This window comes from Ambystoma mexicanum, chromosome 5p (genome assembly GCF_040938575.1).
Source record: "Ambystoma mexicanum isolate Mex_15411 chromosome 5p, UKY_AmexF1_1, whole genome shotgun sequence".
Classification (NCBI taxonomy): Eukaryota; Metazoa; Chordata; class Amphibia; order Caudata; family Ambystomatidae; genus Ambystoma; species Ambystoma mexicanum.
Genome location: NC_090930.1, coordinates 1,152,104,154 through 1,152,122,522, shown reverse-complemented (window position 1 = coordinate 1,152,122,522; position 18,369 = coordinate 1,152,104,154). Strand labels below are relative to the sequence as shown.

Here is an 18,369-nt window from a genome sequence, read left to right as displayed (position 1 = left end):
CATCTTCACCAAACCCCTCTTTGACCTCTTTGATGCCCTGGGCGTCACATACACTAACTATGCTGATGACACCCAAATCCTCCTACCCCCTCTCCGGAAATTACAACACTGTCTCCAACGCACTCAGCAAACTTTACCATACCTTCCAGGCGTGGATGGCACAACACGGCCTATGCCTCAATAACTAAAAAAACGTAACTACTCCTCATTGGCACACAATCATGGCTAAAGACACTCAACAGCTCCTACAAAACCTTTACGACGGTTACACCATTACTGTCGCAAAAGAGGTAAAAAGCCTGGGAGTATACCTAGATTGCACTCCAGACAGGTTAGCTCTGTCACTTCAGCAGCAGCATACACTGAAAAACTAATCAATGTCTGCAGACCCTTCCTGTCTACTCTACCGACAGTTGCATTACCTTCGCCAGAGCCCTCATACTATCCAGGATCGACTACTGCAAATCCCTCTTTGCAGGCACCAATACTCTCAATATAAAAAAACTACAGATCATCCAAAACGACGTCATAAGAGCAGCTCTAAACATCTCCAAAAAAGACCACATCTCTTCAGCCAGATGTAACATACACTGACTCCCGATCCGAGAACCCATCACATTCAAAACACTAGCAATGACCCACACATGTATCTCTAACACTGCACATATCTACTTGTCCAGGAGAATTACTAAGGCCCTTTCAACCAGACCTACCTGAGACGCCTATTCCCACTCACTTGTCATCCCAGATACAGGCGTCAGAAAGCAGGGGGAAGCAGCTTCCCGGTGATTGCTTCCAAACTATGCAATGCTCTCCCGCTGGCCTTATGTCTGATGGCTCCTTCTAGTCCTTTGGCAAAGGCCTCAAAACTTTGCTGTTCTCACAAGACCTCCAAATCAAACTGAACTCATCATAACATGTCTAAATTCAGCACCACCGTCCCTACCCAGATCCAGAACACATATATTGCTGTAGACAAAATGTTTGCACCACTTACTTTACTACTTCTTGTAACCATTACCTGTAACTAACGCTGTCAATGTAATCAATGTAATTAACTAACGCACTCCATGTAATCAATGTACCTAATGCACCTCATCGCCTGTAACCTGCTGTAACTAAGTTTTCCATGTAACCAGTGCCCAGATGCCCCTGGGTTCGGTGAGCTTAACAAATGTCAAAATAAAATAAAATAAATATTTACCAGGGATCCTACTATCAGAACCACATTGTCTGTCATATCTTAAGCCAGCAGAAACCAGAGAAGTCACTGGAAGTAAATGGTTGAGGGCCAAGGGATTTCATAAGTGTGGTAGCTGCACAATGCACACCCTGACTTTGAATCCTTTTCAAGTCTGGGAGGTTTGCAAGTGGATATACAAGATTGTATCAACTGTAAGACGAAATTTGTGATCTATGCTGTAATTTGTGTTTGTAACATTTTTTACATAGGAAGCACTATTAGGGAATTAAGAACACGGGTTAGAGAACTTCTGTACAGTCTTAGGAATCAAGATCAACAAGTAACATTGGTGAACCATTGGCAAACCCATAATCAGTTGGAGGATCAAGCACAAATAAATGTTTATTGGACTATTAAAAGCCAACCTTGGAAAGAGAGGAGGGGGATCTTAAATTATTACTATGCCAACTATAATCCAGAATGATCTGCAAACTACTGTCTACCACTATCAGCTTAAATTCGGATAATGAAATGAATGTGTTTCTGTAACTAATTCAGCAAACAGGACAGTTACATTGATATTTACAGCTGTGAGAATAGAAGTATGCTTCTTTTGAGTTTAATTACTTGATAAGTACTCTGACTCTTTGCCTGGGACTGGTGTTCCATTATTTGATGCTAATGAATCTGTCTGTTAATGGTAGAGCCATACGCTGTTAATGCATCGAACATCAGTCAGTAGACTTTAACTGGGATCATACTACTGTACGCTAATATACTCCTGTATGTATAATGGTGCTTACGTTTAAGACAATGATGAGCAATCCCCACAACGCCAGGCCCCATGCATCATTCACCTTTGGTATACCATTATGTTAATGATTAGTTTAAACAACTTTGACATGGCCTCTAATATAAGAGCATAATGTCAGCACGCGATCGCGGTTTTATTATTTACATCATTGGACAAGGAAGTGACATCACAGGTCACGTACATGTGACATCATCACGCACATATAGAGGACTATGACAAGAAGGCGGCCGCGACCCAAACAATTGCGGCACGGCGAGGTGATTACGCTACACCTGAACATGGGTAGTTTGGACATTTTCCTGCCATAGTTCTTACTGAGCTCTGACATAGTGAAGAGAACTCATCTTATTAAATTATGCAACGCTTTAACATTCCATTGTTTCAGGAACAAAGGAACTGATGTTTAATTCCTTTTGAAAGGCAAGACAACTTATTTCATACAAAGGTGAGTGACATTTCACAGCCAATTGCCATCACATTTCATATTGGCAAGCAGCAACGAGATCTTTTTACTGTCCTGTAGAATACAGTTCCATGAAACATACAAGACAGCAATTCTTATTCAAGACAAAACACGCAATTTAGGTGAGTGATATAACTTAATTAGGACCTTTTACCATCACATGGAATAGACGCACTGGAGCATTAATTGGGATGGCACTTAAATTATGCTATTCAAACCACTGAGGCAGACCGTCACTAGGGTGACATATAACTGGTGCATGTTATACCGGTATGGTGGAGGTTGCTCTTGCTGTAATGCATGAGTTCTAATAGTAGAGCTAATTACATAGAAGCTTGTAAGTGGTTATAATCTAACGTATAATTAATTAATTTACCAATTTATACTGCCTTTTTTCTCCATCCTTTCTCTGTTTTGTGTTCTTTGCATGATGTCTCATTTTACAATGTCTACTTGATTTGTATCTATGATTGCTAAATGATCATGTTATCCAGACTTCAGTTACAGCTATTCAAGACAATTTGCATTATTTGTAAATTCAGGTCAATTAATTGTTATCCGTACAACTGCCTTTAAGAGAGAGATAATCTTGATAAAGACTGATGGGTCGAAACACATGTTGACGAGATTTTCAAGGGCAGCACATGAATGTAATGGCTGCTCCTTTGTAATACTGTCATACAATTTTGAAATTGGAAGACATGTTTTTCAAGGGAAGGAGGGCAGGACATGAATGGAAAGGCTGCTCTGTTTTATGTTGCCATACAACTTTGAAATTGGAATAAACCTGTTTATGCTGTTCATGATCAAGCACAATCATTCAAGTTAAGGCTTTTGAGTCTGATTTTTCATGCAATAGGTGTGGGGCTACACCTAGCTTGACTATGTTGCTGCTGATTGCCCACCGTATAGATAAGGGGATCCTGAGCGCACATGCACTCTGATAATTGCCCAACTGTGTTACCTCTATATCCCTGAATACTCTTTGTATGCCATATGATAAGGGTGGTATTCAGACACCTGACTAGGAATTTATATTACTTAGCAGCACAGATTCAATTTGTATCTCTATGGCTATCTAATGAAAACAACTTAGAAACTGAACTAATGCAAACTGCCATACATTCTTACATGCTGAAAGAGGCTCTATGGTGTGACCTTGTTCAATTTTGTCACCGCCCACACTTTTTGTTATTAGGCAGGAAACTGTGGAATAGGTTTTTAGTAATGGCTGCGGTTCATGCTCCTTAGTCTGCCAACATTCCCCTGATACATAGCCCAGTATGAGACAAAGTATCTGTTACTTACAAAAGAATGGCCTAGGAAAATAACGGTTTGGCTACCTCGGGGATCTGTTTGACGCCAGTGTCCTGATCGAATCTGAGGACCTCAGATCCACACATGATTTGCATTTCTCGGGAGGATAGCTCGGGGGCAGCGTGCTCGCCTTGGAAGCAAGACGACATGGAGCAACACAGGTTCGATCCCTGGGTCCGTGCTTAGAAACCTCTGCATATTAAGTGTGTTATAAATAACCTATCATATCATGTCAGCCAGCTTCAGGCGTATGCATCACTGACGAACAAGGCTGGAGTACTCTACCTAGAGTACCAGGTACAGCTGAAACGCTCACATTACTATATGAGATTGCGGATGGTAAGAAACTCGTAACAAAGATTCATAAAAATCTCCTTAAGAGAATTTCTGTTTTTGATGCGTTTAATCAAAGACAATTATCAATCATCTAGTCCAAGCAACTAGAGATATCAGTAAAATCAATGGCAATAAATGAGAGTTTGAAGGCTCTTTACGTATCGTCAGCATAGGTTGGAAGATAGCGGTGAATGAAGACATGATGTTGGTGAGAGGTTTTAGGTAAGCATTGAAGAGCCAATGGGATGATATGGAGCCTAAGGGACTCCTAGCTCAAGAGCTGTGACCTTTGAGGTGAAAGAGTTAACACGTGCATGGGATCGTCTATTGGTGAGAAATAAGTGGACGTTACCTGCCACTTCTCTAAACCACTCACAATCATGTGCCTCGGTGAGCTGGAGGCTTTCCTTTTGGCCCATTAAAAGAAAATACCTAAAGGATAAGTTAAAATATGAAATGTTGAAAACCTTTAAAAACAACAGGCTTGATTTGAAATTCTATACAATGTACCAATCAGAAATAACTAATAGTGTATAAAATGAGGGGATAGCTCAGGGGCAACACACTTGTATTGGAAAGAAGACTGTGCCCAGCATCACAGGTTCGATACCCAGTCCCGTGCTTATAGGCTGGCATCCGGAATGAAGCGCATAAAAAAAAATATATATTTTTTTTTACATCCCAAAGTAGCCTCCCTTAGAGACACCATATATTTAGCAGTTTTAATGAACATCCTCAAACTGAAAATTGACATGAAAAGGCCCCAATCCGGACTCAAAAGTTTCTCCTAGAAATAGAACTTAAAATGTTAACATACATTATAATGTACAAAAATATTTATTTACGTTGGCGATTCGTAAACACAAAGTGGGCCTTAAACACTCAAGACTCTCGTTTCATCAAATGAGATGCCTAATGCCCCCAGTCTGGGAATCCAAGATAGCAATGTGATGCGAGAATTCCACATTATATTCTGGCATCAGACTCTGAAATGTGCTTTAGGAATGCACAGTAGGCAAGGATGTCATCTTCTCCCATAATTTCCTTTGTCCCCAAATCCTGGGACAGTGATATTACCTCAATGGAAAGAGTCAAAAAAGAATTACAGTGGGTGAGTGAGAAGATGATTTATCGTTGTTGGTAGCAGACTGCAGGCTAACCAACTCAAGTTATATGGTAAGGGGGCAATTCATTTGACAACACATAATCAATTTGCTGTCTGCCTGATTGACACGTGGAGGTTCCAGTAGAAAAGGGAAGAGACAGCTACTGCCCTGCTCACAGAAGAGCAATCACTGAGACATCAATCACCTTAAATCACGTTTACTCAAAACCTTTGCTCAAAAGCCAGTTGACAACAGGGTCCTTCCGTGCCCACTGCTTCCATGGTGCAGCCTGAATGGGCCACCAATAATCAACTTAAGAAAGTTAGAATCATTTTGTCATGCAGGTGGATGGGTTGGTGAACTGGGAACACTAGAAATCCCAAACTCCTTTGCATCCACAATCATACCTGGAAGTGAGTCGTTGGGAACATTTCAAGATAGCATCCACCTTCCTTGCAATTATTAGTGTGCGTATTCCTGTTGATATTCCTTAAATGTTGGAACCCTCCAACTCCCTCAAAGGTATATTAAAGAATAAATATATCTGGGTGACATCAACTTTGATCCATTTGGAGTTGTGTTGCCTATGCAGCAAGAGCTTTACCAACAGTCCTTGTCACAGATAAAAGATTCCAGGGAAAGTCCAGTTGTCTTCGGAGTATTTTGATTTGAATTATTCGATATAAAGGCGATATACAGTAGTTGGGGTCCTGGGTCCAGTTTGTCTAAAGAATTTCCTAGCAGTCAGTATTAAGGGAGGAGTGCCTGGCATCACCATACATAAAAAACGTCATTACTTTTGAGGGAATGTACAGTACATTTCACCTCACAAGACAGATAATGATCGACTTTTTAGTGCTCTTTGCAATCCTCAGCAAAAGTCAGCAGCTTAAAGCATTCAGTAGCCCTCTGCTCATACGTGTTTCTTGTTCCAGAGTGTTACTGTGGCAGTGCATTCTAACCCATACGAACAACATGAGTCCTGAGGTGGGGAGAGGCAGTGGTCTTATCCTAGTATTTGGCTGAATAGGAAGCATAAGACTATAGGGAAACAAGAACAGCTCAATAAAACAACTCAACATGTTAAAAATAAATTTTGATAGAATGTATCCAACTGTGAAACAACATCAACATAAGCTTGCAACTTGCACTCCAGAGAACAGAAAAAGTCTATTCACGTGTGTAAGTACAAACACAGAACATAACAGAAAGCAGCAGGAGGTAAGTAAAAAATGTTGCATCTCAGACACCCACTCCACCCTCTCCACCCCCACAGCACCAGGGCCTTTCCAGAATTAATTGATATGCTCCCGAGTCAATCTGATGCCAGTGCAACTTTTCAGGATGCCATGTGTTCTTGCTTCCTGCTCGTGAGATAATGTATCCACATCAGCTTTACCTCTGAAGGTATCTTTGCTCTGTTGGCAAAACCTCTGCTACTGGTCGCTAGTGATTCATCCCGACCCAGCTCAGTCTCAGCCCCTAGCCGCTAAAATCATTTCACCACCCAAGTGCCATGAATTAAAAGCACTCTTCTGAATATACAAAATGAGTTGTTCCAAGCATTCCTTTTCTAAGAGGTTTACAGTACATGCATACCGTAGGTAAATGTATATAGGTCCCATGAGGAACCTATGGAGATTTTGATTGTTAAACATTACTTTAACCCAGTGATTGCCAAGCCCTGTCCCAAAGTTCAAAATCTATCCCCTTATTTTCAGTCTATCCACACAAAATACATTTGAATACTGTGCATCTAAATGTGAATTGTTTACCGTGACAGTGGCCATACTAAAACCCTGGAATGATTGGGGTGCTTGAGGAAACACCTTGCTTTACCCAATACCAGCAGCAACATAATAAAGTCAGGATGATTGGACGTTCTAGTCTTCATCGTTGGCATGTAGTGACACTTCGCATTAATGCTCCTTTTTTTGGGAATTTTCAAATATCTAACCATCTGTAGCTCAGATGTCCCAGAGGATATGTTATCCGGCATTGAAAAACATACCAATAAAGATTAGAGTTTGTGAATATGTTAGCCAAGACATTTGGGAGAAACTGAGCACTGAAATTAAAACAATGGGCCTCATTACAACAATTGCGGAATGAGTTAACGGGCGCCGCTAATGGTGGCGGCGCTGTTAAACCCATTCCGCAATATTACGAGGTTCCCTCGCGGGACCCGATGTGGACGTCTCGTTTTACCAGACATCCAGAGGGAGCTAACAATGGGCGAGTCGTAATCGGCCCGTTGTTAGCTCCCGCACCAATTTCCATTGAGCCCTATGGGGGATCAAATGGGAATGGGGACGGTCCGGGCCCGGGTTCCCTGAAGGAGGAATTACCGGGCCCTCTCAGGGAACCCGGACCCTATTTTGGAGGCAACCATGCCCTTAATAAGGGCATGGCTGCCTCCAAAGTCGTAATGAGGCCCAATCAGTTTGAAATGAAAATGACTGAGTGTTAGACCAACAGTTAGAAATGAGCCTGACTGAGTTTACAAGGCCACACATTTACTTTTATTTTTGACGTACAGTTTTGTGTTCATGATGTCATGTAGTTTAAATTCATTTTAATTGGATGCTTTTGTGGTTGAATGTCATTACTCAGAGCTAATAACTTGCAAAGCAATGGCAGGTCATCTTTTGGGGTAATTGGCCACATTTAGGCTTTACAACATTAAAGTACTGATTAAGGGTAAAATGTGCTGGATCCATTTCCTGCAATCAAATGTGTTGATGCTATTGAATGCCTAGAATAAACCTTTATTGTAAGGATCCTTTCTTAAAGTTCCATTGGTCCGTTGTATATATTCCATCCTGCCTGCGATCTTATTGATTAATCTTGCCAAACCTATTTAGGCAGTATGTCTGGACATGACACACTTTTCCTGGGATGGATATAAATTGTGTTATACAGTGTCATGTAGCCTCCACCACCTTCGAAGGACTTTATGTGGTGAGCCTGGCCAAGTTAACACATTGAGGTCCAGAGGCCTTAGGGATGCTTGGTTTATCTCTGTGTGTGCATAGCTGTGTGATTTTGAGTACAAAGTATTACTCCTCCTCTCCCTCTTTCCCACCGCTATACAGCTCACCCAAAGCACACTACTGAGGAGGTGAGTCATCCAACTCTGGGCGCGACCAGATTCCAACCATTGCTAAAATACCTGCACATTGGACCACACCACACAAACAAAGAACCAAGTATGAGGGATTGATTAAACAGATAAGAGCACACCAATTAAAGAAAAATCACACTTATGAATGGGAAATATATTCAGTAGAACTTAGGGTGCAGGGGAGGAATACAGGCTCTGACACGGAGTCTGGGATATAAAAAATACAAAGAATAAGTCTAACTCTAGAGATCAAAAATCACCCTGTCATCTACAGGGAACTTATTGTTTCTGTATATTTTCCAAATGTACTTGTCACTTTAAGAATGTAATTCATGATGAATATCACATCCTTCTGTTAACTTGTAATTTTGCACAATTAAATAACATTTTGATTACGTCCATGAATTCTTCTTGAATGATTTCATCAGCTTTTGATGGTGTGCAGGGCACAAAAGTGTCTCCAGAGTTAGACGCTTATTCTTTGTATGAGGGATCGATTGCCACCTGAAAAGAGAGATGCAGAGAACAGGAAACAAAGGAGGAGGAGGGTATCCGTTTTCTTTCTAGATGCCCCAATTGGATGACCGAAAATCCCTACGAGCCATATTACATTTAATAATGTCCTTACCATATTTTGGTCTCAGCTCCATCCTCTCCTGATCATCTATATTATCGAGAATTGTGTATTTCGTTTTCTTTCTTATTTTCGTCCTTTTTCTGCTAAAATTAAAACAAAGAACATATGGGTTTTGTTTGCGTAAAGGATTTCCAATAATCTATTTCTCTAGCCCAGTGAAAACTCAATTCTTCGTTTGATATTGGCTCTGCTTCCTCTTTCGGTTCTATCTATGCTACTGTGGGGTGTGAGTGGCAGGGGGCAAGTGACTTCTCATATGCACCAGTCTCTAGAACAATTTTTCGATGCAGATACAACTGGCTGCCCAACTTCTACACCTCAGGAAGGACCTGGATACCCTACTCTTCGGAGAACATCTCGCCAATAGTTGATCAGCCTACACATCCCTATTTCTGCTCCTCCCGAGCTCACGCGTCCGCTGTTTCTGAACCATTCCAGCTATCTCTGCTAGCTCCGCGCACAGCCTACCTGCAACCCCCTCTGAGTGTCTGCTATATACTGCACGCTGTAGCCTCCCAGCTATGTTTGCACTTCTTAAATCTTATAAATACATGCATAACTCATGGAATCGATCCATGGACAACTTGGAAATATTTAATTCAGAAAAATCATTAAAAGGGACAGAAACTGTCTATCAAAGTCACACATTGCAACTTACAGTTGGAATTGTTTTAAGTAATGTTTTGAATTACATTTTCTGCATCATGTTTGTAAAATGGCAATGACATACACATGTTTGAAAACATAATGTGTGAATAGAGCAGCTCCCCAGCCAAACTTAAATAAAGCAGCATTAGGGGTAGCTTTGATCATTGCCTGTGTGTCAGCGCCGGAGACCTGGTGATCGTCATAGCTGTACTGAATGTTTTCTGCTTTTGAAATCTTGTTTTGGATAGGCAACATGGAAAACCATGGCAACCGTGGATGGACAGATCTTTATTATATATTACTTATTTTGTTCCATGCAGGCAACAGAGTTGGCAAAATTTGTAATGTGCCCTGGCGATCACTTCCTCCATTCTCTGAAATACTGAGCATGTCCCGTCTGGTTTTCAAAGACTATGCTACCATGCTTCTTTTAATTCTGCATGACTAAAGTATGGATATCCTTGGTGGGAGAGCAGCACACAAACAAGTGGCACTCTGAGACTACTACAGTGGTGAGTTGGCACAGTACAAAAAACTATAAACATAACACGGAGTGCTCACCTAACGAAGAATTCCTGCACTTTAGAAAACCCAGAAATAAGGCATATTGCTTGCAGTGATATTATTTATTCCATAATGTTTGCCATGGCACTTTTTTCAAAGGTGCCTTGTCTGCAGATTCACTATTCAACAAACAAATAACTTGTCTTTTGTCTTGTGAAATACATATTTTAAAATACACAGTACATTTTGAGCAATTACATTTTTAAAATATATGTCTTGATGTGTTTTTGCTCAGTATGTTCCCTGCATTTTTATGACCCTCAAACACATTGCTTTTTATTCCAAGTCAAGTAAAATGTATATTAAAGTGCCATAGTTACTTCAGTTTAGCGAGTACTTTCACCACTTTAGTCTTAATCCTAATTTTGATAACTGCATAGTTCAGCTAATCTTAGTAACTGGGATCTTCCCCAGCTCTCTTAATACTCTACTATGGAGGTCCTGCTTTCTTAGGGCATCATTTTCAAATCCCCTGGAGTGCAAATTGTGGTGTTAGAAACAGACAGACCCCTTTTTTTTACACCACTTTTTACACTTTGGGGGATTTTAGTCTCTTTGGCAGCTGGAGTGGGGACACAGAATGGGATTAGCATTTCCACCTGCCAATCCATGCTCGAGGAAAACCATTGGATTGGAATCCATCGGTCAATGCTTCCTGGCATGCCTGCATTGTGGCTGCCATATACTCTTTCTGAATTGTTATCTCGGACTGCAACTCCAACATTAAGACAATCAACAAGAAAACAGGGAAACACAACAAAGATACATTTGAAAGGTTGCTTTGCCATTCTGTCCAGCAGTTCATCAGGAAACACATTTTAAGACAAGACATGGAGCCTGTGCATATCTTCTCTCTCCTTTTTTTCCACAACAGCAGCAACACTTCAAAAGAAATTGAAACACTTCATGTGGTTATATCTCTGCGCTCCTTGAAACCCTGAGTCCTTTTTCCTTTTCCTCACAGCACAAATATCTATTTGCTTTAGTTGTGGGATAGGTGGGTCCTGATGGGGTTGCCTGGATGATGAGTGAGGATGTGGGATGGGTGAAGGCAGTTAGCATGGCTTCCCCTCTCACGGATTTTCATTGGTTAACGTGACCAGAGCTATGGTTGTCCATGTGCCACTTCACCCTCCCACTGCCGGAATCTGGGTTTACTGGGGTGTACTGCACAATCAGCTCCCCTGCTTGCCCCAGAGGTGTGTTGGAGTGCACCAGTTATCCTCAATATGATCCGATAGCAGCATGCACACCTAGCGTATCTGACGTGTGCTCCAAGCCAATAAGATGAGTGGTTTGGCTCATTCATATGTGTTTGTAGTGGGGACAGATGAATCAGCTCAGAAAAAGGCCTGTTTTTGGGCCGGGTATTGGCACTGAGGGGATCTTTGATGGGGTTCCCCCACGGGTGCTTAAATCGCCTCGCAACATCATACACAAACATGGAGTAGCCATCTTGACAGAAACTTCGACTCATTCTATTGTTCTGGCACATGGTATTGCTATTCAGAGCTCTAATGGTGAGTCTGGGCAAGAGGGGCATAGGAGGCCAAGAGTAGAGTCTGCTTTTTGCCTCGAAGTGGAGAGCGATAGATTGTTAGGCCACAGTTCTGCCAAATGGCTTGTGAGGTAGCATAGACTATGGAAGAGGAGCGTGCTAGAGGGATTACTTGTAAGCTTTTGGATCGGATCCCAGGATGCAGTCCTCCCTGAAGCAGTCAATGCACCAGATGACAGGCCAAATGGATGACAAATTAGAAATTACATTGAGGCAGCTGATAGCTAACCAGTGCCAACGTGAATAACAGATCCGGGTGAAGAGGAGGAGCGGTTCTGGCAGAGTGGACCCACCAGAAGTGAGAAGCAAGCGACCTGGGAGGCAAGTGTGGCAGGAAGCCCAAAAATGTCAATGAAGGCCCATTTGACCAGGGCCAAAGGGACCCTGCATCACAGCAGAATGAGAAGGAGCAATAAAGAGGATCCAGTGCACAGTAGGTCGCAGGGACAACAGGATGGTGGTTGTGGGTGGCTCAACCAGTAGTTTTGAGGCATAGGTTTCGTGCTTCAACATATTTTGAGTGCAGGGAGACAGAGGTGTAGATGCGCAGATGAAAGGTAACCCTAGATGGGCACTAAGCAGAGAAGATAGCAGAAATACAGAGCAAGGGGACACTGAGTGACCCATTAAGCAGATAAATGTTCGATTTGCATGCTATTAAACACCCGCTATACCCACAATGGTTTCCAGCTGAGCATGTAAGAATATACTTCGGGCTCTGGCTGAGGGGGCAAATTCCTAAAGAAGTTAGAGTTTGCATGCAGTAAGAGTGCCCCTGCTTTACTCAGGAGGGGAAAGTCAAGCTAACTGGCTGAGAACTAATGATACCTAACGTCACTGCTTTCTTTCAATGCACATTGTAATATGCTACAGATAATAATAACCTTACTGCCTGTTTCTATCTAGTAACATGTAACAGACTCACTATCTGATAACTGTACTGATTGTATTTATGTACCCTTCAGCTATGTATGTTGCACTTGCATGCCATTGTTGCCTCTCTTGAATACCTACCGTGATACCTATGCTATGTAACCTAAGCCTAAAGTCTTCTTGTAGCTCTTGCGCCCAGTTACCTTCGCGTTCGGTGCGCTATACAAATAAATAAACAAACAAACAAATGTTGTGGCATTCCGGGCCATGAAGTCACGGACCCCAGGAAGGACCTGGAGAAAGATTTCAAAGGTTGTCGAGATAGAGTTCTTGATCTTGTGGTGCCATTGACCAAGGTGACATGTTTGAACAGACTTACATCACAAAGTCAAGTGTGGATGTAGAGAAGGCAAGAGAGTATCTGCAGATAGCTCTGCGCCTGATCGGGAATGTCAACTGGCCCTGGTCACAGAGAAAAGAGTGTTTTGTTGAAGATCAACCCCAAATTGTTTGGGCTGGCCACTTATGGGAATGGGGTTATGTGCCTTGGTGAGCAGCTTGTTAAAGATATGGTATGCTAGGGCCTTTCCCGGCACTTTGAAGGTACAAAAGGACAAGACAATTATCTTTAATATCCGAGTTTTTAGCAGGGCCGGTAGGATGCAAGATTGATTTGCCGGGCACTTTCTGCCCATCACCACATTGTTGCATCAGGCCCCCAATCCTTCCAAACCTGCACCCGACTCCACTACTGAGGGCCTCTTAAAAAATGCCCCCTCACAGTTGGCACCTACAGAAACAGCACCCACTCTGGAGAGCTCTATCCTGTCTGACTACTGCAGATCATGTCTCACAGGCTCTCCCGTCAGCCGCTGTAGAGTCTGATCGTGAAGCAGGAAGAGAGATATTTGTCAACATCTTTCTCACTGCTCTAAACTTCCAGCATGCAACCTCAAGGTGGCCTGTGTCCTGTCTACTACAACCCCTCCAAAATGTGTGCCTCACTGCTTGTTCCTTCTCTTGGGCCATTAAGAGTACATCGCCTAGTAACCAACAACTATGCCTTTGCTAGTTAACTATGTCAAGGACCAATGCACCAAAGTCAGACCAAATGGAGGTGCGCCCCTTCCAATTCCTGCCCTGCCCCTGAACAGCAGACAATCCTGGTCCTCTGAAAAAACTAGGACTGTCAGATAGCTGTTTATTAAATCCAAATTAAGTCAAGCAGTCTCCTGGCAGCAGAGTAACCCTGAAAGCAGTAGCTCCTCCCCCTGACCTCAACTGCCGTATCTTTACACTCCAGCTCCACTGACTTTGTGCTCAGTAGCTCCTTCTCTTCCCTCGAGAAATGTATCCTCCCAGTTGGTCTTACCTGCATTGGCCCTTGTGGGGCCCTGAAATTAATTCATTAGTTCTTCCCAAGACTTTGATCAAATCACACTGCCAGGCCACAGGCATATACAGTGATGGTGTAACCCTGCTTTTGGAGCAAGCTTACATCAGTGTGGGTCAAATGAGCAAGTGAGTTGGGCTTACAGTAATCCACCTCATTCGTCCATCCTTCCGTAGGTACTTTAATGCAGGGCTGTTTTCTGGTTCTTGTTTGCACACTGTGAAAATCAGGTGTTGACCATTCTGTGAAATTATAACTACAAAGATTGTCTGAAAATGGACGTACGTATACAAAGCTTGATGTTTCCAGTACACAAGGCCACACTTTTTTTTTATCAAAGGGGCTGAATCATATGTTTTAAAGTGCCTGCTGCATTTCGAAGTGCATGTACACTTTCTTTCATGGATGTAGAACATACTGCACACACATAATGAGCCACACCCTAAGCGGGTCCTGAAATAAGGCAATTCTAGATCACAGCCTAGGGTCCTCCAGCAGAACGGAACCAGGGGGAGCCATTTTGACCCAGAAACATCAAATCTGGCCCGATATAGGGGAGAGATAAGCCAAAATGGCTTTTCACTTGGAGCAGTGTAACCCTTGCACTGAACCGGACAGTTTCACTATCTCTAAAGATAATACAAAATGGAGAACATGAGTGTATACAGGATTAAACACTGGTGTCACACGCACGCCAGTGGTTGGACCATTTACATCTTTAACAGCTTTTTCAAAAACATTTATGTTTTTATGACCTCACTACATAAACGAGATTCAAGTGATTCAATGAGGTGCAAAGACATTACTACAGCTAACAGTACCATTAATGTACAGTACCTTTTACAGCAGCAAACACAGGTCCAGACTAGGCCAACTACAAGCACAGCCAGCACAAAACCTGAGACCGTCACATACAGCACGCTCCATTCTGTGAGAGAGAAAGATACAGGTCAGACATATGAGCTCTTCAGTGCATTAGTTCATCCATTCTCATTCTCATTGAAGACTCAAAAGAGGTCCACCTTAACACCACCATAGACATGAGCTGCAATGTGCTGCATTCAGCCAGGTAGTAGCAGCTACTTGGCAATTGCTGTTCATGGAGAATGAAGGGCTCTAGTGGTGCAAACAATGAACAGTATGACTTCCCAGTAACTCACCGCAATTACTTTCTCCAGCGTACAAGTAACGTTGAATCAAGCTCTCCATCCAGAAGGGGTAGCAAATGCAGCGCTTGGTGATGGCATCACAGTGACCGTGGCCCGAACACTTCAGAAGGCAAACTAAAGACAAACCAAACAGGAAGGATGCTTCAAGATCACAATAAAGGTACTCTGGGGTCATTTATTATTTCATACTTTAGGGAAACTCTCCAGATCTCCATCCCAAATCTCAAATTAGTAGGACTTGCAAATATTTTACACTGAGCGAAATTACATGTTTCATGATGTACAGTTCTGTTTTTATTCAGGTAAGATGGAATTATTTCATGAAGAAACGGGTTAGCTGGCGGCTAAACTTTTGTGCCCACCAACTTAATTTCATAAACGTGTGGATAGTGCAAAATGCCTGTTTGGCAATACTTTGGGTGAATGTCTAAGTTTCTGTATTAAAATGGTGTGAGTGTGTTTACTGTGTTGAATAATTATTTCTGTTTTTGTCTGTTGCTAATATTGTTAGGTCTCAGTTTGTGAACAGTGTGCAACAACCTAATTCTAATTGCTTCACAGTGAACCCATGTCATGCAGAACACCTTTAGCCAGTCCTGGTGGACCCATTCGTGCTCTGGATCCTGCAGTCTTCCTTTTCAGACTATGCAAAGTGAAGACAAGTGCAAGAACACAAAGTGAAGCTCCAGGGCTGACTCACAGTGTCATGCATGACAAAAGTCACTCTGGAGGCTCATGCTCATTGTGGAGTAGTAAAAAGCAGGTGTAAAAATGTTTACAAGAATGGTGGGGATGACAAACTCTGGATCAGTTGGGCGCTGGTAGGGTGTGGTGGTCCAATGGTCGCTGTTGAGCGATTTGATCAATTATATGGTCCACTCAGGTCATAGTCATTAATTTGTTTATTTTTGGTTAGTTAGCACCAAAGAAAACATCATTGTAGAAATGAATGACAAGTTTTTGACATGGTAACTCGCTACATAGCCGACGCGCGTTTCAACCTAAGTCTTTTTCAAGGCCAATTGAGTTAAGGGGTGGACTTCAAAATGCTGTAAACTGGTCCTCCCAGATAAGGGCGCCAGGGGGACACGGACTTCCGAGAACGCTCGCACGCCACAAACTCGCCGGACCCGGCCAACGAGAGGCTATCCAGCCCCCCTGGCGCCCTTATCTGATGTTTTCTTTGGTGCTAACTAACCAAAAATAAACAAATTAATGACTATGACCTGACTGGACCATATGATTGATCAAATCGCTCAACAGCGACCATTGGACCACCACACCATACCAGCGCCCAACTGATCCAGAGTTTGTCATCCCCACCATTCTTACAAACAAATGGGAACCCCAGAGTTGGTTCCTCGACAAACCAGGATCCAGGCTGCTGGTCAGATTCGGAAATAAGAAAAGAGGAGGTGCGCAGGAGAAAAGGAGTCCCGCCACGATAAACTCCACCCTTGGCAAAACAGTAAAAATGTTTACACATGATTTTTACTCTACTCCATATTTTCCCCCGATGTGTATGGCAGAGCTGAGACATAGAATGGAATTGCCATTTCCCCATCTCTTCCAACATACAAATCTACATGCATTTAAACCAGCATGATATGTTAATGCTGTAGCAAATGCATCTGACTCCTATGGAATCGCCTGCTTTGTATGCCAGCTGAAGGCAGGTGGAGTCCATGGGAATCCATTGTAAATGCTGCCTGCCAATGTGTAAATGAAAGGCAGCATTTGCACAATTTACCATATGAAGTGCAGAAACCAGGTGTAAAGAAAATTCCACCTCCTTTTTGCTTCTTTTTGCACTTCGTAGTGCAAATGAAAAAAAATGGCATAGAGGGAGACCTGCTTGCAGTTAAGTGCAAATGTAAAAGGGCCCTCTCGAAGGAGGTTCTTGAAAATATCCTCCTTTGCGGCAATGACAATTAAAATTACTCATGTCTAACTAAAGGATTAAAGACCCTTTAACATCAAACAGTTGAGGGGTATCACTGTGATTTCAAAGTTTCGGCAGTTTTTGCTTTTGGCGCTTTGGTGGTGCAAGTCACCTAATCGCTAAAACATTGTGATAGAAATGTTATTTAAGAAAAAGGAGAAAGGGGAGTTAGGGAGCAGTGTATGGAGTTGTCATGGCAACTTGCCGACGCTTGATAATAAAACCGCCTAAGCACCATTTCGCCCTTCACCCTCTCGCTGACGTCTGGCGACCTGCTGCTGTTGTTGTGGAAGCTGTGCAGCTCCGAAGTGGGAGCAAAAGGACTGCACTTTACAATATGCCGGTTTTCTTTTCTTATTTGTATGCACCAATACTTTTTTGGCTTTAAACTCCTGTGCACTATGTTTAAGGCAGAGTGATCTCGTTTCGAGACACCCACTCACCCTATCACCACTCTCTCTACCCCCACACACCCGACCACATTCTCTACCCACACTCACCCAATCTACCCCCAGTCACCTCTCTACCCCCACCCACCCTACCACCATATTCTGTACCTCAAATACCCACCCACTACTCTCCACCGACACTCACCGACCCCAACACCACTCTCTACCCCAACCCATCCGCCCACCACTATCTTTATCACCCACCCTACCATCACTCTCTCTACCCCCACCCACCTTACCACCATTCTCTCTACCAAACCACAATTCTCTACCCCCACCCACCCTACCACCATTTTCTCTACACCCACCCACCCTACCACCACTCTCTCTACACCCACCCACCCTACCACCACTCTCTCTACACCCACCCACCCTACCACCACTCTTTCTACACCCACCCACCCTACCACCATTTTCTTTACTCCCAACCACCCTAACACCACTCTCTCTACCCCCACCCACCCTAGCACCACCCTCTCTACCTCCACCCACCCTACCACCATTCTCTCTACTGCCACCCACCCTACCACCACTGTCTCTACCCCAACCCACCCTACTACCATTCTCTACCCCATTCTCCCACTTAATGTATTTGTTACCCTCTCACTCGCAACCTTTCTCACTCATATTTCATCTTGCTCAGCATCAATGCCATCCTCTCTTATCAGTGGTCGAAGTGAGTGGGAACAGTCGGGAGTAGTGTTCCACTACTTTTATTTTTTACTGTTAAGAGCTCCACTTCTTTATGTTCACATTTTCACCATTCCAGAACTGTTCTTTGTGAAGTTAAATC

At 42.9% G+C, this 18,369-nt stretch overlaps 1 protein-coding gene across 5 annotated transcripts in view; it reads right to left on the bottom strand.

The window, feature by feature from the left end:
* Positions 1-18,369, bottom strand: part of KIAA0319 (KIAA0319 ortholog) — an 806,237-nt gene that overhangs the window by 19,076 nt on the left and 768,792 nt on the right. For 4 of the 5 annotated variants that reach the window (XM_069613623.1, XM_069613620.1, XM_069613621.1 and 1 more), the window contains 3 exons: positions 15,177-15,299; positions 14,854-14,944; positions 8,972-9,063 (listed from right to left, as the gene is read on the bottom strand). In XM_069613623.1, coding sequence (XP_069469724.1) covers positions 8,972-9,063; positions 14,854-14,944; positions 15,177-15,299 — 306 coding nt within the window. The remainder of the gene's footprint in view (positions 1-8,971; positions 9,064-14,853; positions 14,945-15,176; positions 15,300-18,369) is intronic. The other variant, XM_069613622.1, reaches the window with a different exon arrangement.